The following is a 27,553-nucleotide window of genomic DNA, read 5'->3' on the forward strand; positions in this document are numbered from 1 at the left end:
AAATAAAATTGGAGAATGAAATAAGTACAATGCAGTTGGCCTATAGCGGGGATGGTAAAAACGAATTGATCGGCAATATGGCGTTGTGAAAATAAGCGATTAAAGATCACTCACCAGAAGTTGCATTTGGAGTTATTTGTGCCTATTTGAACAAATAAAGAGGGGAAACAACTATAATATGGGTAAAAGCTCTAAAACGTTGATTTTGCATAATAGGTCTGCTTTAATTAATGTGACCTAACTGTGTCCCCAAGTTTCTCTTTCTCTGAAAGACTGTAATGAGTTATTCTTATTAACAAAAAACACACAGTGGCCAAGTTGTTGATGTTATAATTTGGTATTTTTCAGGTGATCGCTCCAGAGGAGATCATCGACCCGAGTGTAGATGAACAGTCCGTGATGACGTACCTGTCCCAGTTTCCAAAAGCCAAACTCAAACCTGGAGCACCTCTCAAACCCAAACTCAACCCCAAGAAGGCACGCGCTTATGGGCCAGGTAACGGCTAAATACAATACCATATTTCCTTTATCTCTACAAGAACCCAAGCCTACTGGTCCGATGAGCACCTACTTTTCTGAGTTTTGATTCAGTGCATCACTCAATATCATGAAAGACACCTGGTAAAAGGCAGGAGTTTGCACATATTATGCAAAATAGACACTTTTGCACTTTTAACCATGTTTATACCGTTGCTCTCAAACACATTCCTGGAGTTGTATTTTTGGTTAATTCATGCTTGTTTCATCAATGTAATAATCCAAAATCATCTTCTGTTAGCACTCAAAAATACATTTTGCCCATATTGTTGCATGACGGGTAAAAATCCTGATTTCTCCTACACAGTTTCTGCGGTCATATTGTGTTCACAAAGTGCATGGCTCTATTAGCAGTCACTGGGCCTAACAACATAGTTTGTTTACTTTCCCATTGTTCATTCCCGTTGCTGACAGCAGAGGGAGCCTAAATGCCTCATTGGAAGAAAGGTGTAGTTTATAAAAGTGTGTTTTCCATATGCAGACATTATTTTATGTTAGAAAATGTGAAATGTTTATCCCCATGGTAACCAAAAGCATGTTTGTAAATGACTTAAATCCACAAGAATGCATATATAATCTTTTATTTTGCTCAAGATAACCTTCACCCACATTGCCTAGTATGAAAGTGGTGTGTGCGCGAATGATAGGTGGTGGTCGGAGGGGCCGATGGTGCAGATTGGCAGCCTCGCTTCCGTCAGTCCCCAGGGCAGCTGTGGCTACAATAGTAGCTTACCATCACCAAGTGTGGAAATGAATGAGTAATGACTATAGTGTAGTGCTTTGAGAGGCTTTGACAAAGCGCATTACAAGTGTAAGCCATTATTATTACCACAACATTTTGACTACAAAGCTGCGCATTTACCTAGTTTGGACTAAAATTGCCAAAAAAGTGACTAGGAACAGTAGATAATGCTTTTAAAACACCATATACAATATTTAGTGTTTAGTTCCACTTTGATATGATTCAATTATTGCCAGTAAGGGTATGCTGTATGGTCACACTCCACTGTAGTTTGTGAAATCCAGCTGTCACTCACAAATACCTTGACAGAGGTTGAGCAGTAGGAGGAGTGGAAAGGGAAAAGAGTCTGTGTTTGACTATAGAACTGCATTAACCAGAGACACACTGAATCACCATAGAACATCAGAGGGTCTTATCAATATGGAATTGCTCACTCCTAATTTAGTGTCTGTGTTAACTGTTGCTCCTGTCTGCACCTCCAAACATGTAAGTAGCTCGATCAGTGTGTAATGATTCTCACAGTGGTTTCAGAAAATATTGTTGTATTGTTATTTGTTGGTTAAAATCCTGTTGGAAAGTTCATTAGTGACAAAAGCAGGAAGTGAAAACAATAGTGAGCAGAGGTCAGCTTCGGTCTTTAAAGGAAAGACCTGGCACAATATTGTGTAATAAGTACTTGTTTGAAGTACTGAACTTGATGCATACTTACCCTTAAAAATGTAAGAAGGGATTTATTCACCGTGAAGAGTTTATAAGTGCCTTTCACAACTTTCAGAGCTAGGTCAGAGGTTTGCCCTCACTGTATTGCTAACAAAAACTAGCATGCTAATGCGCACTTTCCCATTATTGGACAGTAAAATGCTTTATGGCTTTAAGGTCAGGCCTGGTGCTATAGAGACAAGAAGGCGATAGCTCCTTCACCAGAAAAGTTACATAATGTCTCTTAAATTTTTCCTTTTAAAGCTTAAATAATAAAAAGTAAAAACATATGCTTTGCTGTACATTAATTCTATATCTAATCTTTTAGGTATTGAGCCGACTGGAAACAGAGTGCTGCGCCCTGCGGTATTCACTGTGGATACATTCAGTGCGGGGCAAGGTCATGTGACTGTGTACCTCGACCAACCAGACGGCACCAGGGAAGAGGTAAGGGGGCAAAAGAGCTTTACAATAGTGAAAAATGTACTTGATTAAATTAAAGGATTAACTGAGTAATATGTTTTGTTTTTAGCTGAAGCCAGAGCTGAACGAAGGGAAGAAAACCTACACAGTCACTTACATCCCTCAGGTCATGGGCACGCACAAGGTACCATCAGAGAAGCTATGGCTGCTGGAAATAATATTATAATAATAATAAATAATATTAATCTTAATTGAATCTAAATCACAATTTGAATGGACCCAATTAGCAAATTGGGAGTATCATAATTTCCTCCTCCACAAACAGCAATGTTTTCTGGATAAAATCTGCTCACCTTGTAGTTTAGGTCTGTACAAACATACATGATAGGCCAATTTGGAAAAAATGTTTACTTAAAAATTTTGTGCATTATTCATTCACTCCACACCCGGTGGTAAGCTGCTAATGTAGTCACAGCTGCCTTGGGGTAGACTGACAGAAGCAAGACTGCAAATCTGTGTCATCAGACCTTCACATCACCACATTCATACTAGGCGATGTGGGTGAATTGTCTTGCCTAAGGCAAAGTATGCACTAGAGCCACTGCTGTTCCATGTAGCACCTGGTATTCCCAGCAGTCTCCCATCCAAATGCTAACCAGGCTCAACCCTGTTTAGCTTCCGAGATTAGAAAAGATTAAACAAGATCAGGCATTCTCAGGCATAGTATCGTCATAATTTAAAGTGGGACTAAACACCACCCACAACTGCATTTCAAGTAGAGCTGCTAAACTGAGCAGTACCTGTAGGACTAAATAAGAGAGCAAGGAGGGAGGAGGAGTGGGGTCTGGACATATGAGGCACAGTGTGATTGGTCTAACCCTGCAGCAAGGTGTTTGTCAGAAACACCTTGCAGTAATCAAGGAAGTACAGCATGATGTCAGCTGTTACTTAAGCTTGCAATGGCCACTGAGGGCAGCATACACTTAGATTTAGATGTTTTTGACCAAAAAACTGCAAATATACACAGTTTGCACTAAAATAGCCAAAAAAGGACTATGAACAATAGCTAATGTGATTAAAAACCATGTACACAGTTTAGAAGTGAAAAAGTTGATTTAAGGTTTATGTGTAGACCCTCAGTCGTCCAGGTCTGATCCATAGCAAACAACAAAGTTAAATCTGTCGACTTTAAGGTTTTAGGCTTTAAGGATTTAAGGTTTAGTTACACTTTCAAAAGTTTCCACACAAATTTAAAAGATTTACACAAAATGATTATCTAGTAAATGTTTATACAGAAAGATAGCATTTTTAGACTGTACTTTCAACTCAGGGGCCTGTGCTGTGTGCTGTGCCCAGGTGACGGTGCTCTTCGCTGGGCAGCAGATCCCGAAGAGTCCCTTTGAGGTAAGCGTAGACAAGGCTCTGGGCGACGCCTCCAAAGTGACAGTGAAGGGGCAGGGAATTGAGCCAGTGGGGAACATTGCCAACAGACCCACGTACTTCGACATCTATACAGCAGGTCAGTGAATGCAAGATGACAGCGACATCTATATGACAGTTCAGTTGGTCAGTGAATGTGTCGTAACAAATGGTTGCGTTTATTTAAATTTTTCCTAACTTAAATGGTACTCAAAGCATTTTACATCAAGAAACATACACATTCATACACCAGTATACACACACACTTGGTGTGGATGGGTTAAATGTTTTGCCCAAGGACACAAGAACAGTATTCACTTATAATACAACTTCAGACCTTACCTGTGGATCTGACCACTTTACCAACTTCTATAAATGATTTATTAAAATTATAAACAATTTGGTGTGTTCTGAATTTTTCGTCAAATATCTTATGTGTCCGTGTATTGTTGTTTTCATAGCTGGTAGCCTTATATCATCCTCTCCCCTCCCTCTCTCTTGTATCCCTTAGGTGCAGGGACAGGAGATGTGACTGTGATGGTGCGTGACCCTCTGGGCCGGCAGAACAGTGTGGAGCTGATGATGGAGGACAGGGGAGACTGTGTGTACCGCTGCACCTACAAACCCACCCAGTCAGGCATGCACTCCCTATCTGTCACCTTTGGGGGTGCTGCAGTGCCTAAGAGCCCCTTCAATGTCGACATAGCTCCAGGTCTGTACTACAGTTTTAACATGCTGGACAAATTTTGTTTCTAAATCAAAATTTGAATAATGCTGAAGTGTTTCTCACGACATTCTCCTTGTTGCATTTCTTTGATGAATTTGCACAATCTCCTTCAAATTGATCAGTAATGAAAGATTATTGATCAATTTGTATTATTGTTATTATATTATTCTTGTTATTGTATATTTATTTTGTGAAACTGTCTAAAGCTGTCATTTTATTAGGTCAGACCACCACAACAAGCTGTTTAAGGGCCTAATAATAGCCACGAAGAGCTCATCCTCCCTCAAACACTCACTAATGCCCAAGTCATGCATTCTTTTAGTCCCTATTCTTCGATGAGCAAGACTTATGTCCTGTATTTGTGTTCCCAATAGCCTGTGTCCCCGGGGCGTGCAGAGCGAGCGGACGGGGGCTGCAGCCTTCAGGACTCAGAGTGAATCAAATCGGAGACATTAAAGTGGACACAAAGAATGCCGGCAGTGGAGAGCTCAAAATTACCATCAAAGGACCAAGTGAGACTCATTGTATTTACATACTAACATCAGGCTGGAGGAGTCTATACAGATAGCAGCAGACCAACCAAAAGCATTTCCTTTGTTGTTGCATTTGTGATCATGCCACTACTACTACACACATTATAACTTCTCTCATGAAGGGTCTACCATCAAGCATCACCATGGCTCTATGATGATGTTATGATTTTGCCTGGATTGCTCCATTGACAAGGAGGTTACTCTGTTAGGCCAAGGTACAGGTCAGATCTGTGGAGAAGTGACCCCAGAGTAAGAATGCTTGTTTAAGGCATTTATGAGCATTTATGAAGAGATTTATTTTGCTTGGAATGATCCAAAGAAATCCCCACCCCACCTACCTACTTGAAAAGTTCAATAATGCACTGTAGTTGTAACGTACAACCAAATTAAGACCAAATCAAATGTCTATGCAGACTAAGGAGGTACAAAACCTAAACCTGCTAAAAACACTAGAAGAAATCTGTGTACCTTTTGGGTTCTACACTATGTGTTGAGAACCACTATCTCAGATGACTAAACACTACAGGAGCAGCATACACATAATTACTTCTGTGTAAAGTTAGTTTTAGGAAGCGTTTTATTGGCTCTAAAACATTATTGCAAAGGTCACTAATGCAATTAAAACATTTCTGTGGCTCGGCTTCTGTTTAAGTGAATGGGGCATTTGTGGAAGAGTGCAGTAACTGGAGTGTGAAGTATTTAGTGTAACAAATGAACACACCACACTCAGAGAATTCAAGGAAATGTCTGACCAAAGTAATTAGGCCCATATGTGGTCTGTTGGGAATCTAGCTCTACTACTACTACTACTACTACTACTACTACTACTACTACTACTACTACTACTACTACTACTACTACTACTACTACTACTACTACTACTACTACTACTACTACTACTACTACTACTACTACTACTACTACTACTACTACTACTACTACTACTACTACTAATACTAATACTAATACTAATACTAATACTAATACTAATAATACTACTACTAATACTAATACTAATACTAATACTACTAATACTAATACTAATACTACTAATACTAATACTAATACTAATACTAATACTAATACTAATCCTCCAGCTAAGGTAAACCTGACCAAGACTGGCTCAAAATCAGGAGATGGATCTGCTCCTGACAAGTTGCCCCTGCAATATTGAAGCATGGGTCAAATGCAGAGAACAAATTAACCTAGAAGGAGAAATGATAATGTGTATCCTGTAAAGTGTACCTTCTCCTACACTACTTACAGTTTAGTTGCCGGTCTTCTTTGCTTTGGCATATAGATCAGCTTTGGTAGTCTTTCTTAAATTGACTTGATGTATTCCTACTACTGCAGTTACTATTTCTATCACCACTACAATCCATAACTATAATGCATCTGTTCATTCATTTAGTCTCACTGGTTGTTCAGTGAATATAGGCTTTTTGTAATTGTGTTTTTTGTTTATTTTTTCAGAGGGTGTAGAGGAGCCAGTGAAGCTGCTCTCCTCTCAGGACGGAGTGTACTTTTATGAATATGACCCAAAAACTACAGGAAAACACAGCATCAGCATCACATGGGGAGGACAGCACATCCCCAAGAGGTCAGACAAAACACTAATTATCCACTCTACTGAACAGTCTTAAAAAAAAGAAAAATAAAGTATACAAGACAGTGGAATTATCAATCTTTTTTGAAAATTAAGCAAAACAAGCAAAAACAATAAATTATTTTCTGAATGATATAGGTGATCAAATCTACAGTGGCTTTTAACACATAAGTCACAAAATATTATAAATATGAGTCTAATACATCATAATTGTAATACCTCTACACTAACTTTCTGCTGGAAGATCCTGCCACCTGCTTGTCTGTTATTGCTCTGGAATGTTCCACAGTATGGCATTAGACTTCTCCATCTTGCATTTAATTAATTACATGTATTTGTATTGCCAAAAATACCTTCAAATGCAAGTTTATTTGTATAGCATAGTTTGTACACAAGGTAATTCAAAGTGCTTTACAGGATAAAAAAATAAATTAAAGTCACGATGCAACAAATCAAAACATAAATAATCACAAATCATGAACGTAAAATTAACATTAAAGGAGAAAAGTGCAGAATAAAATAAAACGGAGCTAAACAACTGTTTTGAGCCTGGACTTAAACATTGTCAAAGTAGAGGCCAGTCTCACATCTTCAGGAAGACTGTTCCAGGTTTTTGTTCCATAAAACTGAATGCTGATTCCTCATGTTTAGTCCTGACTCTGGGCACCAGCAGGAGGTAGGTCTCTGAAGTCCTCAGAGTGTGAGATGGTTCATATGGCACTAACATGTCAGAGATGTATTTTGGTGCTAGGACATGGAAGCACAGTCAGAGCTGCTTTAAAGTCTATTCTCTAAGCCACAAGAAGCCAGTACAGAGACCTGAATACAGGACTTATATGCTCATACTTCCTGGTTCTAGTAAGGACCCAAGCAGCAGCAGCATTCTGGATGTTCTGCAGCTGTCTTAATGTTCGTTTGGAGAGGCCAATGAGCAGGCCGTTACAGTAGTCTAACCTACTGGAGACAAATGCCTGGATAAGTCTCTAAGTCTGGTTTTGACAGTATACCTTTGATCTTTGCAATGTTTTTAGATGGTAAAAAGCTGCAGATATTATTGCTTTCATGTGGCTGTTAAAGTTCTCATTATTACCCCTAAATGTCTAGTCTGATTTAAAGGTTTTGGAAAGAGACTGGAGGTACCGCTAACACTTTCTGTTTGTCATATATTGCATTATTGACTAAACAGAATTGAATCTGTCTAAACTTGAGCACAAAATAATCTAGTTAATAAGTGAATGTAAAATAAATGCTTGTTTGATTTTTCTGCTTGTTCAGTCCATTTGAGGTGTCGGTGGGGCCCCAGGCAGGTCCTCAGCAGATCAGAGCCTATGGTCCTGGTCTGGAGGGAGGGATCGTGGGAAAACCAGCTGCTTTTGTGGTGGAGTCCATCGGCACTGACGTGGGAGTCCTAGGTCAGTGTCACTAAATACACCCTGATGAGACACAAACTAACACCTCTTGCCCATAGGGATATTAGTGTTAATTGTGAGAAGAAATATCATTATCATTCTTCGGTTATGTGACCAGCTTTATGAAATCAACCTTTCTGAAGTTAATGTGCTCCTGAAATTCTTTTTTATGGTTCTCTTGAGTATATTGTGACCAGGAAAAAAGTCAGTTATTGATTAAATAATTATCTTTTTTTTTTTTTTTTTCTTCCATGTTATAATGTTCCCTCATCAAAAAACAAATGTTATGGAAAAAATCTTTACTTTTTTAATATGCATTTTTATTTATCTTTAGAAAGTAAAAAAATATTGCGTAATATACAGAAAAATTAACTGAAATATAAAAAGTATGACTTGTCTTGGCTTCACTGATATTGCTGCCATAGACCACTACCAAAATAGTTTCCATCAATCCTGGTCATGATTCTCAACTTTATAAATAATTCAGTCTAAATAACACATTTTAAAAATATTTAAGACCTTTTATTTTGATTGTGCTGTGCAGGTTTTGCAATCGAGGGCCCATCCCAGGCTAAGATTGAGTGTGAAGACCAGAACGATGGGTCATGTGATGTGCGGTACTGGCCCACGGAGCCTGGAGAATACGCCATCCACGTGACCTGTGATGAGGAGGACATTGAGCTCAGTCCATTTATGGCCTACATTACTCCAGACAACCACAACAGCTACCCAGAGAAGGTAAATAAGATGTTGCTTAGTCCTGGTCTAGGCCTGGTTTAGTCTTGGAATCTGCTTTAGACCAGCAGTTACCACAACAGTTACCCAAAGAAGGTAACCAAGATAATCCTGGTTTAGTTCAGAAATGCTTTATTGCTATTCATGTTTGCTGAACTGACACCATGATCATGTGTCTATGTAGTTTTGATTCAGTGGTACATTCATACTAATGTATGGCAAAACACAATTATTTTAACACGTGTTCCTTGTCCATAGGTCCAAGCGTATGGTCCTGGTTTGGAGAAGTCTGGGTGTCTGATAAACAAACTGTCAGAGTTCACTGTAAACACTAAAGATGCAGGAAAAGGACCGCTCAAAATCATTTCTCAGGTAAGATATGTTGCAAAGTCCACAATGTTATATAATGGCTTCAAATCTCCACTGGCTCTACACAGTACAAACAAGAACTTCTAAGACTGCGCTAACTGATTCTGATTTATTTCCAATGGAGACTTTAGTTCCAGGTTAGTCATGGTCTATTTCTGGTTTAGTTCTATCTTAAGTCCGGTTTTAATCCCAGTTTTGATGTGGTGTGTGTAAACCTGAACATCTATACTGTTATGGACAATTTTAAAACACATTTCTTTTACTCATGTTTTTTTAGTTTATTGAGTCTCCAAAACTACAATTTAAATTTATTTACATCACTACAAATTTAATCAGGGTTGCCTTTATTGAGGGAGGGCACAGTATTAAGGTTTGTAACAAATACTACTGTATTCTTCATGCATGAACACATAATTATGCCATGTACTGTAATATTGTTCCCCACCCTCTTTCACTTCCTGACACTTCCCTCCTTTCTTGTCCAGCCTTCTCTCTCCTCCCTCTCTTTCCCTCTCGTATTTTTAAATTATCTAAATGGTCATGAACAATGTTTACAGTGATTGGATATCAGGTCTGTCCACTGACAATTACCAAGGTTGTCCCTCACGGGTCTGTCTTAAGGCCCTTTTTGTTAATTGCGGCTTGATCCAGTAATCTATTGCCATGCTAGAATAGTTCTTTCATCACCTGCAGTCTTCATTTGCAAGCATTCAGTTTCAACTAAGACGGTGCAATTAAAGTTTTATTGAATTGAGATCCAATTATTTTGAATCAATATCTATGTTCCCATGCACACCAAAATTTGATTATATCTGGTTTCTGGAATTTTAAGATTATTTAAATTACATGTAAAGCACAAGATCTGACTTATTTCTGATCATGGTCCCTCTGATTATGCACATCTGATGTTTTTTTCTGTCTTATAACTCAAAATATTCTTCTAATAATCATATTTAGAATGCACATGTAATCCGGTGATCCACTTGGGTCATTTTAGAGGTCTATGGCCCATCTCCTGTCAGTAAAAGCATCTGGTTTAGAGCAGAGCTCAGAGATTTTTTGCTAATATGTCCAACTCTATTTTGATACTACAGAAAAGGCTTCATACTGAATTTTGATAGCGCAATAATTAAAAAAAATACTTTTTTGTAGTTTTTTGTGTGTTATATAAGATAATGTAATTCTCTGCACAATACATTGTGTTCTTTTTAATATTATCATGTAATCTTATGCTAGTTCTGATATGTATTCAGACAATTCTAAAACTATTCAGGAAAGGTCCAACTTTGCTCTAATATTTGTATTTTTTCCGCATATCGATATTTAGGTATCCAGTTATGATATCAGTGGGTAATGATTAGTAGCTGGGTATTGTTTTTTGTATTTTTTATTTTTTTTTATTTTTTACCAATTTAATTATTAGAAGGTATGAATGGATCAAAATATTATTTTCATTTTTTTTTTCCAGGATGCTGAGGGTGAACCGGTGGACGTGAAGGTTGTATCTAAAGGAGACGGCCTCTACTCCTGCTCCTACACTCCTTCTGCAGCTCTAAAACATACGGTCTGTGTGTCCTGGGCAGGAGTAAGCGTCCCCAACAGCCCATTCAGGGTAAGCCTGCCAGGACCGCCCAAATATACCTCCTCCAAGCTCCTCTTTAACACCAAAAACATCACTGTTTTCAAATCCAAACCTGAACCGGAGAAACAAATTACCGAAAAGTTGATGGAGATACAAAACAGCAAAACCAATGGCCAACCAGAAAACTTAGTTGAGATTCAGAAGACTAGTATTGTCCAATCAGAAAGCTCGGTTCAGATTAAAAAGACAAATATTGTCCAATCAGAAAGCTTGGTTCAGATTGAGAAGACAAATCTCATCCAATCAGAAGCACCCGTGAAAGATGATGAAACAAATGGAAAGCGTAAAAGACCCGTTATTATTGTTACAACCTCTGTGGAGGAAAGATTCACCTAAAATAGTAGAAGTAAAAAGGCCTACATGATCAGTTAAAATGACTAGAATGTAGGGGCTAGCTTCATTTAAAACACTTAAGTAACTAATATGAGACATTTATAGACAGTGAACAGGCTTTTCACATACACAGGTGAGACATTTAAATTTGTGGACATGGTATAAGTGCATTAAACAATGAAGAGCCATGCATTGTGCATAACGCATGGCTTCTTTTTGTTTAATACTTACTTTCTTTACTTACTTAATTTCTAGGTTAACTCTCTAAACTGTATTTAGCGTTCACTTTTACGGTAAAAAAAAAAAAAGTACTATAATCATAACTGAACCTGAGTTACCAATGCCTTAACCTGCAGATAGAGGACAGGCACTGTCAACACTGATTAATGATTGACTTCAGGTGCTGCGGTTTAGGTAGTGAGGATTCAGATCGGAGAGTCCTTTGAGGTTTAAACCAACTGGTTTTCATCACCAAATGAGACTCATGTGAGGTTCATTCTGCTTTCTGATTGGATAATTGAGAACCAAATAACTAAATTAAAACATAAACAACATGGCCGTCATGTCCAGTGTTTTTGCAATTAATTTTAAGGCCATTTTATTATCAGTAAAAGCAATATTTGATTTGGACTTGTCTACCTCGTATCTGCGCACATCATGCTTATGGAATTTAAAATAAAGAAAAAAATTGTGCATACAGTTCCTTGTAATAGAGGAGTCATAGTTTAAGAAAAATCAAAACACTGCTGAGCTGATATTGTAACTTTATAGTCAAGGAAATGTATTTTAGTGGTGTTTCTTTTTTTTTTTTTTTTTAAATATAATTATTATTATATTAATAATTCTTTCTTTTGTCAAATCAGACTAATCAAACAAAATACTGAAATAATTTATGATAAACTATTGTCCTAATTTCAAATCCTAATTTCACATTTCCTTTGCAATCCAGTCTTTTTTAGTATTATGTTGCTTGAATATTTTACCTGCACTAATCAACCAGTATTTAATGTATTACTAAACCCTTGATCACTTTTGTTTATAATTATCACATGTCACTGTTTAGATGGTTGCACCTTTTGTATTGTTTACCCTCTGTCTCTGTTCACTGTGTAACTTCACATAGAACCACATGTTAACTGAATGACAATTTCCTTTTTATTTTCATTAACACTAACCATATACATCGATCAGACATAACATTACGACCACTGCCCTAAGCCAACAATGCAACACTTTTCTATCAGTAATAACTCCTCACTTGTTAGTGGTACCAGGACTAAAACAATTCTGGTAGGTTCTTATTACTGCAGCATGGAAATGGCCTACAAGTTTTGCACCAACCCAGGACTAAAGCGGGACTAAAGGGGGGCTTGAGATGCACTGACTTGTTGCCTTGCAAAATCTAAATTTATCACACATTTAAATTCTTACTTATAGTCACTGGTCTTAATATTAAGGCTGATCGGTGCATGCACAATGCCACTGTTGTATTAATGCCAGAACCTTACTTTCTCAACCATTTAGCCATTAGCACATAAAATATTATTTGGTGCAGAGCTGTGCAATACATCTTTTAATTACCATAATTCTTATGTTTTACTAAGAATGTAAACTAATTTGTCTGGTTTATGACTTGGTTTAGTCTTACATTTAGATTTTTGTTTTTTCAGCTGCGAAATATAGTGATTATTTCTGCTTGAAACAACTGAATCAACTGCCATTTGGCTAACAATCATTGAGTAGCCCATTACAGGTTCAGATAAGAAAGGAAAAATGAAAAAAATTCAACACCAGAACCTAACTAGTTTTCATGGCACATAAACCACGGTATGCTGCTGCGTTTTTGATGGGGTTGCTAGCAGCTGTTCTTCCTGATTATGTTTACTCTCACACACTATAAAAACACACATGCTACTAAAATGCATTGTAAAAACGCACTGTAAAAAGTGTGAGAAACTGCCACTGGGGCCTGTGCGCGGTGTGACCAGGTTTTTGGATACCATTCAGGAATTTGAGAGGAAATCCCAAAGGTGTGACGGGAATGAAAAATAAAAAAGGGTCTTGTTTGGTTTAAGGAAGTCTAAAAACAAAAGCAGGTTATAATGTTACCTAGGAAATGTGAGCAGTTAATTGTGTGCACTATGGCTGCAAGATTAATCACAATCAAATTGAAATCAGTTTGAACGGACACAACTCGCAAATCAGAGGCTGCAATGTTACCATACCATCATTTTCTTATATAAACAACAAAATATTTGTATTCTTACTCTGCATAAAAACTACTAACCCTGTAGTTTAATCAGTCAGTCAAATAACTTTATTTATTCCCTAGGGGCAATTTAGATCTGTACAAACAAGCGTGATTCTTGTATTAGTTTGTCAATTCATACTTCAGTCTTTATTTATCAGTTCTTCTGGACACGTTTTAAATGTGAACTTTGATCAGAATCCTATTATTAAAACAGAAAACAAAATGAGTCACTTTGCTTGTCAAAGAAATCGCATTTGGATATATTTCCTAAATCGTTCACTCGTGGCACAAGGAGTGAATGTTTCGGAATAATATCTAATTACATTTTACTGATTGCCGTAGCAATCAGATTTGCAATATGTAAATACAGATTCATTTCACAGTGTGTATTTTCAACATGTACAAGTGCATAGGAGTCTAAATTACAATGTTACCAAGTCTTGTAACAACATGACCTGATTGCAACAGAATATTGCATATCTGTAGAGGAAAAAAAAAAAAAAAAGATCTACCAATAATTGCACCCTTTGATTTTCCTCAATGCAACACTTAAAATTCTGCTTAATCAGCTTTGTTACCCAGATTCCCCCCTCAGTCTTGAACATGCACAGTTGAGGGTAGGGCAGGAAATTGGTACTAAGTACTCGCTCACATTAGAGCAGGGTGGGGAATTATTTTTTCCCTGACGGCCATATTCGAATCCAGGCATGAGGTAGAGGGTTGGATAAACGCATGTAGTCACCGGTGTACACTATGTAGTATGCACCAGTGTAGTGTGCATAGTGTGCATTTTTCACTTAAGAAATTTGATATGAAATTATAGTCAGGACATTGTCTCAAAAATCCTCAGTAGACATTTTAATTTACTTGGCCAAGAGAACAATGTTTACAGTGTGTGATACAATAGGAGTTGTTGTCTTTCTACCGTGAGGATCAGGGAGAGTTACAGTTACAGGTGATCTATTTAGAGCGAGCAGGTATCATTTGTTGTCTTCTGGTCAGGGTGACACAGGACACTACACATATGTCATCTTATGGGAGATTAAATGCATCTTAGCCATGTGAAAAGTATGAAGAAATTACATTTTAATGTATACTGCTTTGATGTAAATTAGCATGTTTAAGCAAAAGCAGTTTATTGTTATTGTTGGTGAACAAATTTCCCAAAGTAGGAACTTGCTTTGCCGTTATGGTGCAACATTAAACAAACAATATAATATAACCTATGATATAATAAAAGTAAGAGCATGCATTATAATAGAGTGAATAAATAGACTTTGATGTACAGATACAAAATATAATTAATCATAAACATATATATCAAACTGACTTAAATTCCTCGACTCTTGATGATAGAACAATTATTTAATAACCCATTACCTTTTGTTATATCTTTGTCACGCTATTTGACAAGCTGGTGCAAATACACTATGTTCATATTTTACATTGTGTACCCGTAAAATTACATCAAATTGCATGCACCTGGTCCATTTATACGGAGTAAATGGAGCACACCGTTTCATGTTGCTTATTGCACAACTCCTCATTCAAAGTGACAAATCTCAAGTTCAAATGGCACAAAAGCTGTTCAGTGATGTATGACCATAGTCCCATACAAGTTTGGTACAAGTCCTGGAGTGTCTTAAAGTATTTTTTTCCTTTTATTTTAGATAGTAGTGCATGGAACTGGTTTTAAACCTGTCTTTAGCCACTCCTTGAGGATAAGGTAATGTGAGAAAGTCAACAGACACACCCCAATTCTGGATCCAAGCGAAGCAACTTGGACCAATGCACCCTTACATGAGATGGGGAATACCTCAAGTGAACTTTATCAACAAATGGTACTTTTGGCAGAATGGTTAGCCTGTCTCCTAGTCCCTTTTTATATGGAGGTTGTGGGTTAGATTGCTTCGCCAGAACAATGCGATCAGAGTGGAGTGTGCATGTTCTCTCGTCTTTCATTAAGGTTATGGGTTAGACTGTGTGGAGTTTGCATGTTTTCCCTGTGTTACTGCAGCAGTGTGGTTATCCTGTCCCTCAGTAAGGAGGTTGCGGGTTAGATTCCTGATCTGTCTGAGTGCAGTGTGCATGTCTTCCCTTTGTTACTGTAGCAGAGTGGTTATCCTGTGTCCTGCATTTTAGACAATTCTGGCATACCTCTACACTTTTTAAAATATGTTTATGTAACAGTAGTATACATAGTGGTAATAGTGTGATAATGGAGACTGCATGTAATTTTTTTTTTTTCCAAATTAGAGAAATCATATAACCACATATAGGTGTCATACAAGCTATCAAAGTAAGCCTCATACCACACGCTGTCCGTGTGTCCATGGGGAACACACTTGCCTGTGTTAGATATTTTAGATCATTAGTAAAGTAGATCCAATGTTTTCTCTACCATTATATTGGCAAGGTGCTTCAGGTTATGCACTATGCCGTACTTGGTACCGCTCCGCTCATAGCAAGCGGTACCAGTGCTGATTCCAAAGCAAACTCCACAGAGACAGATGTAGAAAGTGTTCCAGCTCAGGAGTAAGTTATATTAGAGTTTGTAGAAGATAATAAAATGCATGTTAATACTTAGTGGCCCTTTTAAAAGTAAACAAAATGCAAGGCAAACCTGTTAGTTTAAATAAGTCTGTTGGCGTCATTTGTTTGACAGCTAAACGGAGGTGTGCATTGTGCACATGTGCTCGTATGCAGCCAATTTCCCCCCTGCCAATCCAGTAAACTTTGGGGAAACACTGACATCATACATAAATACTACACCAAATTATAAACCAACTTACTAGAAAAGAGCTCATTAAAGCTACTGCTATGTGTTTTGAATTCAGAATTTCATAATCTAAAATTAAGGCAATATTCCAGTATGGTTTATCTCCATTTGTGCAACTCTTTCAGATAGTGTTGTAAGTCTGGTGAATCCTCCTAGTTACCAAAGTCACACCTGGCTCAGGAACTGTTTTGTTTGACAGTGCTCACGTCACAGAAGACAGCTGCGAAACAAACCTGCATGTGTGCTAGCCTCCATCTTAAAAACCAACAAAGGGCCAAACCTCGGGCCAAACCGGGCCCAAACCGGGCCCAAACCGGGGCCAAACCTAGGATAAACCGGGGACTAGGCCAAGACAATCCTAAACCTAGAATTAAACCAGGTTTATTTACATTAGTTGTATAATAAAAATGAGGTCCAGATGAACCAGGAATAAAGAACTCCTTTGAGGTCATCTAAACAGAGCTGGTCATTCATTACACATTTTCTATGTAATGTATTAACAATTTTTATTTTTAATCCTACTAATCACCTCACCAGTGTTAACCCAATGATTTCAACTATTAATTTTTAATAAATTCAAATTTACATTTTTAAATGCGTTGTGTAGTTTTCTTTTTGTGTTGACTTCTTGGAAGAGACTTAACATGGAAGAGACTTACTATGGCTCTACTATAGTGTGCATGTTTTTCCTTTGTTACTGTAGCAGAGTGGTTATCCTGTGTCCTGCATTTTAGACAATTCTGGCATACCACAACACCTTTTTTTTTTTTTTTATTGTGTACTTTGTACTTGAACATTTTCTTAAAAAGGGAAGCTCATGCAATATCATTTAAAGATCTGAAATAGTTTGTGACGTCATGAGTAGCTTCTGGCATTTTACTGAAGACGATGATTGGTGGTGTGGGGATTGAACCTTGTGGGGCCCCATGTTCAATTCGAAGATTTAATTTCTTTCATAAAATAGTTTAGAAAGATTTGAATTTAAATGCTTTGGTTATCTTGCAATTGGGAATATTTTAAATATTAACTTATGAATTCAAAGATGGACCCTGTAGAAACCCTGCTTTGGTGTAACTTGATGTTTTCTTGTGAACCATTTTTTGAAATTTCAGCGTGAAGATTTTGATCCATGTAGTTGCTGTAAAAGGTAATTAGTTTCTTGTAAGAACCTGTTTGAAAGTATTAATGGGATCTAAATGTTTGCTGTTTGCAGGTGTCTGTGGGCAAAGGGAGCCACCCGAACAATGTGCGGGTGTCTGGACCCGGAGTGGAGCGGACCGGACTCAAAGCCAATGAGCCTACCCACTTCACAGTGGACTGCTCTGGGGCAGGGGACGGTGAGGCAGTGCTCTAGCAGAATAGTGAACACTTTAATATCTAATATAAAATATCTCTAAATACACCTTTTAAGCAAGAAAACATACAACTTCACAGATTTGTTGTCATATTCACTCAGGATCTATCATCCTAACCTACCACCTAACCTATGTTTCATAGTGTGCAGTGAAACATGGTTTGTATGATTTTGTAAAACAGATGATGGTGCTACCTTCAGTTTGGTCAGGTTTAACGTACTACAATTAATAATGAAGACTTGCAGTTAGTTAATTCAAGGCGCTGTACCTGATTTTTACTGTCTTAACCATTGTGGTCCATCGTTACTTCTCACTTACCTTATGCATTCCAAGCATCCTAATTATTCACGGCAATCAGTATATAAGTGCTTTTCACAACTTTTAACTTTTTTTTGGTCACAGTAATGCTAACAACTAGCGTAATAACCACACACTTCCAGATCTTCTGAGGATAAAACACTTTGATTGGTTGTCGACATGAAATGACTCAGGTGAAGGTAAATCAGGGGTGTCCAAACTAAGGCCTGGGGTCCAAATGCGGCCCTCAGACCAGTTTTTATTGGCCCTCAAGCCTCCTTCTGAACCGACCCAATTGATCATAAGCAGCACTTTTAACAGCAAATTAAACTATGTCTATCACCATAACCTCATACATCACATTGCAGTGTGAGACAGCCCTAAAATGAATGTGTTTCAAGCTTTATTAACACACAGCAGCTCCATCAAAGCTGTGTTTAAAGTACCGCACTGCATTGATCACTGGTCTGTGGCCCTGCGCTTCGAATGTGTTTTGAGATGTGGCCATCGATGAAAAAAGTTTGGACACCTCTGAGGTAAATGAACTTAATGTAGAACTAAACACTAAATCCACTTTGTACATGGTGTTTTAATAGCATTAGCTACTGTTTCTAGTCATTTTTTGGCAACTTTTGCAAATTAGGTAATTTGCTGCTTTCTGGTAAAACAAAACTTTTTAAACATAAGTTTGTGCTGCCTTCAAATATAACTTTGTGCTAGAAATTGCAAATCTAAGTATGCTATTTCCAGTAGTTGGTGACATCATGAAAGACTGCCCTAATTTAAGCCAGGTGTTTCTGATTACCAACACCTGGCTGCAGGAGCAGAGTTTGAAGTGTGTTAGGCCAACCCCATTGTTCTTTATACCTCTAGACCCCACCCTTCTTTTCCCCTCTCTCTCCCCTTTAGTCTACTAGGTTCTGCCCAGTTTAGCAGCTCTCTTTAAAATGTGGTTGTGGGAGGAGTTTAGGTGTTTAATCCAATTTAAAAACAAAAAAAACAGAGGAGAGACTTGACTTGCACAGCATATTGTACATATTTTGGTGCAGTTTCTGTGTCAGTGACAGTCGAAGATGTCTTTGGACTTTGATAGGAATGAAACCAAGAACAGGTCAAATTCTTGTAATGATTGACACATGATATAACACAAGGTTTTGGTTTTGGTGAACTGTAACTGGTTGAGATCAGAATGAACAAATCTGATGGAATGGTGCCATAACATTTGCACATTAACTGGAGCTTATTTGAGAGATTAGCTGAACCTTTCCCCCTGCTTTAAACAGTTTTTCAAAAGTTTGGACATGCCTTCTTTTTTCAATGTATTTTTTCTTTTAGTTGACCGCTTTCTACATTTTAGATACATACAGAAGGCATTATAATTATATATTAATGATATATGGAATTATGTAGCAAAGGAAAAATGTAAATAAGTCAATAAAAATATATTTTATATCAAATGTGTATCAAAATAGCAGCCCTTTGCTTTGTGGACAATGCCGCAAATCTTTGGCCTTCTCTCAATGATATTCTTAATAAAGTGTCCTGAAATGGTTTTCATTTCACAGCTGTGCTTGACAGGGTCAAGAAATGCTGAAAATGCACAACAGGGTTCAAAGCAGAGTGTGGTTTTGAGTTATTTTGAGTACATTTTTTTGTGTCCAAACTTTTGACTGGTAGTGTACACAAACAAAAGCAAGAAATTACTTTGCAGCAGAGTGAAATCTTTTTGTACTTAAAATAATTTGGCATAAAAGTTGGTAATCTCACAATTACTTTCAGTGATTAATAATTGGATGAAATTAGTTGTCAGACTATAATCATAGAACATATCACTGCAAAAAGAGACTCTTATGGAATGCTATTTTAAATTGGCTATTCCAAAAATATCGAAACAGAGCAAACAGAACATGAACACACCAGGTATTAAAGATATCTGGGTATTAGAGCTCCTCCTAGTGTTCCAATTGAGATGGTATGAGAATGTGGTACAGAGGGAGGAGAGTGAATATGTGGTACAGAGGGAGGAGAGTGAATATGTGGTACAGAGGGAGGAGAGTGAATATGTGGTACAGAGGGAGGAGAGTGAATATGTGGTACAGAGGGAGGAGAGTGAATATGTGGTACAGAGGGAGGAGAGTGAATATGTGGTACAGAGGGAGGAGAGTGAATGAAGTTAAATAAATGTAAAATAATAAAAAAAAAATAATAATAATAATAATTTTATTTTCAGGTGACGTGAGTGTGGGGATAAAGTGTGATGCGAACATGGTGGGAGATAAAGAAGCCGATGTGGATTTTGACATTATCCCAAACCCAAATGACACCTTCACTGTGAAATATGTCCCCCCTGCAGCCGGATGCCTCACCGTGAAAGTCTTGTTTACAGATAAGGTATCACAGTATATTAATGGACTGTTTGGTTTATTTAAATATATCCTGCAACATAAAGTATTGTGTTGGATTTTTGCTTTTCCCCTGGCTTAGCTCTAGACAAGTGTTTATAGTCTTGTTAAAGAAAATTGCCTGTATACCATTTTTTATTTTTTATAATTTAAATTTTAATTGTCTAACAGGAAGTGCCTCAGAGCCCGTTCATTGTCAAAGTGGATCCTTGCCATGATGCATCAAGAGTTAAAGCTGAAGGACCTGGAATCTCTCGAACAGGTCAGTTTACAAAAGATTATTACCAAAAGAAAAATTCAAAATTTGGATTAGAGTCAAATTCAAAAACTGCCTTTTTTTGTAAAATAATAAAAACTAAATATCTTTTCTTCATGGGGTCTTTCTGTGTATGAAACTGGCCAACTCTGTAGTTTAACTCCATTTCACCCATGTATGAATATGAATCTGGTGTGTGTTCTAGTGTTGGTGGTGGTCGGGGTGGACTGATGGCACCACTTGCCTTACCTCTGTCATACATTTTACTCTACTACTAGTTTATTTTAGTATATATTGATGGCTCATTTCTCTCTGTCTTATACCCTCTGCTGGACAGGAGTGGAGAGTGGGAAGCCGACTCACTTCACTGTAATGACTAAAGGAGCAGGAAAGGCTCCTCTGGACGTGTCCTTTTCGACTCCGGTGAAAGACTTTGAGATCATCGATAACTACGACTACTCCCAGACTGTCAAGTTCACTCCAGTCAACCAGGCCAGTGCTTGGATGCTGATAATACCTGTATTCTAAAGCTGCACAATATATTGCAGTTGAATCAAAATCTCAATTTGAATTGGCAGAATTATCAAATTGCAATCGCAAATCAGATCAAGTACTTGGATTGTAGAATGTCATCTTTCCATAGAATACTCTTTCATTCATATTTCAATCTTCTTTCAAATGCTAATGCTCCTGGTGTGCTGTCTTAACAGAATCCTATTTTTAAAACATGTATTGCAAATCACAATAATAGAAAAATTGCAATTAGAATTTTCTCCTATATTGTGCGCACCTACTGTATACACATTTACAAATATGCCTTAAATTTGCGTTTGTTCTTCATAAATGCAATATGTGTTGTTTTAATCTCTTATCGTGTGTTGTGTCTTCAGGGAGAGATGTTGGTGGATGTAACGTTTGGAGGTGACCCCATCTCCAGAAGCCCCTTCACTGTGGGCGTGGCTGCTCCTCTGGACCTCAGCAGGATCACCGTGGACAACCTCAGCGGACGTGAGTTCAGTCAATCCACTGATTTTGTCAAGTATTGATTTAAGAATCGGCACTCAGGGAAAATACTCATTTTACATGAATAAACTCTGCTACTGGAGCTTTACAGGAACTGTAACCTGCATATAAACACATACGTTTTCCTCATTCTCAGTATACGGACAGGCCATGCCTCATGTGAAAGCTCAGAACCTTCAGAATTTGCTCACTGAGCTGCAGATGCTACATTAGCACTAGTTAATGATTAATACAGGTGCTGGGGTTTAGGAAGTCAGTATTCAGAGCAAAGAGTTTGGATTTCAGCATTGAAACCGGCAACCAAAATGAAAAACTGGGTAGATTTGATAATCGCTTGAGAGCCAAAATCTAAATTATAACATAAACAGCTTGGTCATCATGTCCAACATTTTTTAATCATGGAATAAATTAACATTACAGTTGTTGTCAGTAAAATCATCATTTGATTTGAACATGTTTGTCTCGTATCTGAGGAGGCAGATAGGTAATTTTACGAAATTTAAAATCTAAATCTTATGGTGTTGTGTTGTAGGAGTGGAGGTGGGTCAGGAGCAGGAGTTTACCATTGACACTAAAGGTGCAGGAGGACAAGGTCAGCTGGAGGTGGCACTGGTGAGTCCTGATTGTTGAGATTAGCTCTCAAAGTCTGAATAAGTAAGATCTGCTTTAGTTTTTTTTTTTGTCCCAGTTTGACCTTCATAGGCCTGATTTAGACCTTTTATGTGTAAATATTTTAAGTGGAAAACATATTTTCTTCTCTGTCCTCACTGTCCAGATTGTTTATTTCCTGGTTGATCCTTGTGTAGACCTGGAGGTCTGGTTTAGATGTGGTTTAAACCTAGTCCTGGTTTAGACCTGGTCTAGTTATTTAAGCTGGGTTCTTTTAAGGTCGTATTTTTATCCTCAGGTGAGCCCGAACCAGAAGACAAAGCAGTGCAGGTTGGAGCCTGTGTCTGCAGACCTCCAGAGGGTCCAGTTCACTCCCAGAGAAGAGGGGCTCTATTCAGTGAATGTGACCTATGATGGACACCCCGTCCCAGGCAGCCCCTTCCCCATGGAGGCCCAGCTGCCCCCAGACCCCAGCAAGGTGAGAGCACAAAATCATGTCATTACCATCATATATATATATATATATATATATATATATATATATATATATATATATATATATATATATATATATATATATATATATATATATATATATATATATATATATATATATATATATATATATATATACACACACACACATACATACACACAAAATAATATACATTTAACCAGTAGGTCCCCCCTCTCACCTGGCCTTTGTTCAGGCTTCTGTTAGGTCAAAGCTCGCACACTATCAGACAGCAGTCATGTAGACAATGTCTAGGTCGGCCAATGTAATTATAAATGGAAACTTTAATTACCTTCAGTCAAATGTAATTATGCTAACCACTACTACCTGAAAATTAAAAAAATTAAACATATCATATATACAATAGGTTATATATCATTTTGTAAACCATAAGATGGTGAGATGGTAAAGGAAACACGTTTATTTTATTTATTGACACTGAGGTCATTTATAGCATATTGTGTGCTGCGACCTAACCCACTGGCCCATAGTACAGGACAAAACATGTTAATTTTACCATGGTGTCAATATTGTGACTTATGAATAACTGGGAATAAGTTTACCTCACCTTCTTTCCATGTTCTTCTTTCTGCAGGTGAAGGTGTCTGGTCCTGGCCTGAAGGAAGGGCTGGTGGGCTCTCATGCTCACTTCTCCATTGACACAAACGCGGCTGGGACCGGAGCTCTGGGGCTGACTGTGGAGGGTCCGACCGAAGCCAACATCGAATGCTCAGACAATGGGGATGGCACCTGCTCCGTGTCCTACCTGCCCACAGAGCCCGGAGAGTACCTGATCAATATCCTGTTCGAGGGCGTGAACGTGCCTGGGTCTCCTTTCTCTGCGCATGTGCACAGACCTTTCGACCCCACCAAAGTCCAGGCCTCAGGGACTGGGCTCAAGAGAGCCAAGGTGAGAGGGTTCATCTTTGGAGATGTGAATAGTTGCAGCCTCATTAATGGATACTAACCCTACAGTATAATTAGAGAAACCTTATCGCAGTATCGTATGCTGAATATGCTCTCTATGTGACTTGAGAGGACAGAGAAATGTATTTAAACCGTATAGTTTACTAGACAATAGAAGTGTTTATTTATAAATCCATGCACATGGGAAAACAATAAAAATTTGGAAATACAAAAACTATAAGACACATTTAAAGAAAATATCTTTAAAAAAAAAAAAATGTTACTGCAAACATTATGGGCTAAAATATTGTATTGTTATGTAGCTGTAGTTTATTTATTTATTTTTTTTTATAAATGTATCTAAAATATTTTGAATAATATATATCTCTTTTTCAGATTTGTACATTTAATAATGTAATTGTTTATAGTTATGGCAGATTTGATCCTCCGTTTAGCATACTTTTACTTTCCCCAAAAACAGTGAAACTAGTAAATATAACTGCTCCAGTTGAACAAACATACAATATAATAATAACGTTGATTTTAAATGACTTTTTTAGGTGGGAGAGGCAAGTGTGGTGAACGTGGACTGCTCCAAAGCAGGACCGGGTCAGCTGATTCTAGAGGCCGAACCAGACCCCTCCTCTGCAGCAAAGGGAGCAGGTCAGAAAATATTTTTCTTTCGTGGTTTTTGTTTCTTTGGTTTCTGAAAGGTGCCCTTTGTAACTTTTCTGGTGGGCTGCCTGCCACCTACTTGTCTCCATGAAGATGCTAATGCTTTTACTTGGGAAGGCATTCTTGCCATACTGGCAAGAGGCAGATCCTCAACCAGAAATGTTACATAGTAGAGTTGGGTGATAACCATTTTTTAAATATCGCCCTTATCAAGCCAAATCTTCTAAAACTTTAAAATTTAGATTTTTCCTTTATTAGCACATACATGGTGTTTTAACATAGTTAAAACAATGCTCATTTTTAAGGACAGCGCACACTCAGACAACCATGCAAAAGCACTAGCTTACAAATGCATGAGAACACAAGTGATATTAATGGGGCTGGTTGGTTTCACTTTTAAGACATCAAACACACTCTTTAATTAGATGAAAACATTACTTAATTTTGTGCCAGGTGCACAAATTATTTCTTTTGCTTGTGCCGGTTTTAGTCACAAGCAAAAGAAATAATTTATCTTCTTTATTAACCTCCTGAGACCTGGCGTCCTCATATGTGGACAACATGTTTTTGGCTTGTCTAGGCCACAGTGCAAATTATTAGATGAAGAATAACAGCATACAAGAACAGCAACAATGTAAATATATTATATATATTCATTTTTAACAGTTTAGAATGTTTAGAATATTTTATTTTATTTTTATTTTTTTGTTTTTCTTCCTGCTCCTGTCAGCAGCTCTTCACATGAGACACATTGTTCCAAGAGGCACAATTGTTGTTTCTCATTTTGTTTTTACATTCAGGACAAATGTTGCTGTGTTCAGGGTTTTAATAAATAGTTTTTGCAAATCATTATTGAAATGTTTTATCAAAATGAGTAAAATGTCCACATATGAGGACATTTCATTTACATATTTTTTCTCAGAAACTACATAATGTAAAAAGATAATGCTTTGTATTTACACTCATCAGGTCCCAGCCAGCCCAAATAACAAAAAGAAATTAATAAAGCATGTCATGCAAGAGCTTGGGTCTCAGGAGGATAATTGCAATGATTTTCATCTGTGAAAACTAAACCTGATGTAAATTCACACATGAGTGAAACACTCAGGGATTTAAATAGAACCCGAATTTGAACTTGGTGGAAAAAGTGTTGTTTTCATCAGCCTTTAATGACACCAAATACACACGTTGTAGTCAAATATGGCATGGGCCTGTGACTGGATACTCTTGACTGCGTGACCGAATTATAACAGAGAAATGGAGGTGCGCGCATGTGGATATACAATGTGTTCGTGTGAAGGAAAACATCTCTTCTCACCTGTTTGTTCGGTCCAAGTGACTCCTCTTCTGTCCTTCACAGACATGAAGAAAATAACAACCAAACAATACATCGAAAGCGAATGTGTATCTATGACACACAAGTTCATAAAGTCAGAGTCCAGCTCCACTCGGTTCACATTGCTCCATAAAAAGTGATATTCTTCTTTCTTGTAGACAGTGTTGTTTGAGCGCCAACAGTCATTTTGACAGGCAGAAGGCGTCAGCTTTTGTGGACTAGTTATTTATTAAAATTAAATGAAAGATATTTTGACTGCAAAATAGAGGTTTAATATCTGTCAAATGGAACAAATTATTGGCCGCAGTGTTCAATATAAAACTTTGCAGATGGCAGATTGTTGGTTTTTTTTAACAGTCTGCATTGAAGGTGACACTGTCACTGTCAATACCACATTATCCAATATTATTGTCATATTGCCCAACTATATTATACAGTGCACCTTTTAAGAATGTAGTGTACTTTACATTATTACTAAACATAGGATTTGTCTCCCGTTTACCATGATAATTTAGTTACAGACTTGTTCTGGAGCTGACTCACCAAATTCCCTGTGATTAGAAGAAACAAGATCCAACACTTTTGATCAAATCTGATTTGATTTCTGGATGTTATAGACTCTTTAAAGAAACACTATGTAACTTTTCTAATGTAACTTTCTGCCACCTCCTTGTCTCCATGGAGGTGTTATGTTATGTGGTTAGCATGAGTGTTATTGTTAGCATTATTATAACGGCAAACTCGTAGCAGATCTTGGTTAGATTTCTGGATGCTATGGGCTCTTTAAAGATACAGGTTGTAACGTTTCTGATGTAACTTTCTGCCAACTCCTTGACTCCATGGAGGAGTTATGTCGTTAGCATGAGTGTTATTGTTAGCATTATCGTGACGGCAAATACCGCTCTGCCCTCTGAAAGTTTTGAAAAGCACTTATAAACTCATGATAAATAATTAGGATGCGCAGAATGCATAAGGTTTGTAAGGAATAGCTTTACCTTCCACTGTAAACACTTCTTTCCAGGTGGTAAAGTGAAGACAGAGGTGGTGGATAATTTGGATGGGACATACACAGCTACCTATGTCCCGCTCACTGCTGGACTCTGCACTCTAATGCTCAAATATGGGGGTCAGATGGTCCCTGGATTTCCTGCCAAAGTCTCAGTGGATCCTGCGGTGGATACGTCTAAAATCAAGGCATTTGGGCCCGGAGTTGATGGACCAGGTAGACATTCGTACAACTGCACTGTATGCTACTCAGACTTAAGTTCTTTTTTTCTATATTTTTTACACACTTTTGTCTTTATCATGATAGAGCTTGTGTACAGCACTTAAGTACAACACTTATTATATTATTTTTTATAAAGATTGGGTATCATGGCTTTCTACCATGTTATAATGTTCCCTCATCAAAAACATGCCTGAAGAGGTTTCATATACGTAGAGGAGTTTTACACACTACTACACTATGTATGAAAATAAATAAATGTCAAATCATTTATCAGCTATATTAATCTGGTTAAGCTGCATGATAATGCCTCCTCTGTGTTGCAGATGTGTACAGAGAGGCCACTACTTCCTTCACAGTGGATGCGCAGCCTGTGATTCGTCGAGGAGGAGATCACGTGAGAGCCGAGGTCAGGAACCCATCCGGAGCGCAGACCGAGACAGTCGTCACAGACAACAAGGACGGCACCTACAGTGTCGAGTACACGCCTTTTGAGAATGGTAAATCTGCACACCAGAAATTGTGTGTGAAAAAAAAAAAAGTTAATGTTACATAATGTTAGAACTGGAAGTGAGGAGGTTGTTTTGACAGAGGATGACATGCTGGTTTTGCTTTAGTGTTTGTTTGTCTTAGGCAGGGGTGGGAAAACTTGTTGCCACACAAGCCGTGATGTATTCTAAAATTTGACAGAAGGACCGGGCCAGGATATAGATGTATACATAATATAAATGTCTATATCTATTTATATCGA

General features: G+C 37.7%; 1 protein-coding gene across 3 annotated transcripts in view; it reads left to right on the forward strand.

The window, feature by feature from the left end:
• LOC117377810 (filamin-B) overlaps positions 1 to 27,553 on the forward strand; it is a 76,711-nt gene that overhangs the window by 26,534 nt on the left and 22,624 nt on the right. For 2 of the 3 annotated variants that reach the window (XM_033974311.2, XM_033974312.2), the window contains exons 5-26: positions 349 to 496; positions 2,307 to 2,425; positions 2,511 to 2,585; positions 3,758 to 3,920; positions 4,332 to 4,532; positions 4,922 to 5,059; positions 6,554 to 6,680; positions 7,962 to 8,098; positions 8,640 to 8,833; positions 9,089 to 9,202; positions 10,668 to 10,811; positions 17,418 to 17,541; positions 20,087 to 20,247; positions 20,430 to 20,520; positions 20,852 to 21,006; positions 21,405 to 21,522; positions 22,070 to 22,149; positions 22,445 to 22,624; positions 23,256 to 23,570; positions 24,127 to 24,229; positions 26,599 to 26,799; positions 27,129 to 27,302. In XM_033974311.2, the coding sequence (XP_033830202.1) occupies positions 349 to 496; positions 2,307 to 2,425; positions 2,511 to 2,585; positions 3,758 to 3,920; positions 4,332 to 4,532; positions 4,922 to 5,059; positions 6,554 to 6,680; positions 7,962 to 8,098; positions 8,640 to 8,833; positions 9,089 to 9,202; positions 10,668 to 10,811; positions 17,418 to 17,541; positions 20,087 to 20,247; positions 20,430 to 20,520; positions 20,852 to 21,006; positions 21,405 to 21,522; positions 22,070 to 22,149; positions 22,445 to 22,624; positions 23,256 to 23,570; positions 24,127 to 24,229; positions 26,599 to 26,799; positions 27,129 to 27,302 (3,262 nt within the window). Of the gene's footprint in view, positions 1 to 348; positions 497 to 2,306; positions 2,426 to 2,510; positions 2,586 to 3,757; positions 3,921 to 4,331; positions 4,533 to 4,921; positions 5,060 to 6,553; positions 6,681 to 7,961; positions 8,099 to 8,639; positions 8,834 to 9,088; positions 9,203 to 10,667; positions 10,812 to 17,417; positions 17,542 to 20,086; positions 20,248 to 20,429; positions 20,521 to 20,851; positions 21,011 to 21,404; positions 21,523 to 22,069; positions 22,150 to 22,444; positions 22,625 to 23,255; positions 23,571 to 24,126; positions 24,230 to 26,598; positions 26,800 to 27,128; positions 27,303 to 27,553 lie in introns of all 3 variants that reach the window. The other variant, XM_055225076.1, reaches the window with a different exon arrangement.

Source organism: Periophthalmus magnuspinnatus, chromosome 10 (assembly GCF_009829125.3).
Source record: "Periophthalmus magnuspinnatus isolate fPerMag1 chromosome 10, fPerMag1.2.pri, whole genome shotgun sequence".
Lineage (NCBI taxonomy): Eukaryota > Metazoa > Chordata > Actinopteri > Gobiiformes > Gobiidae > Periophthalmus > Periophthalmus magnuspinnatus.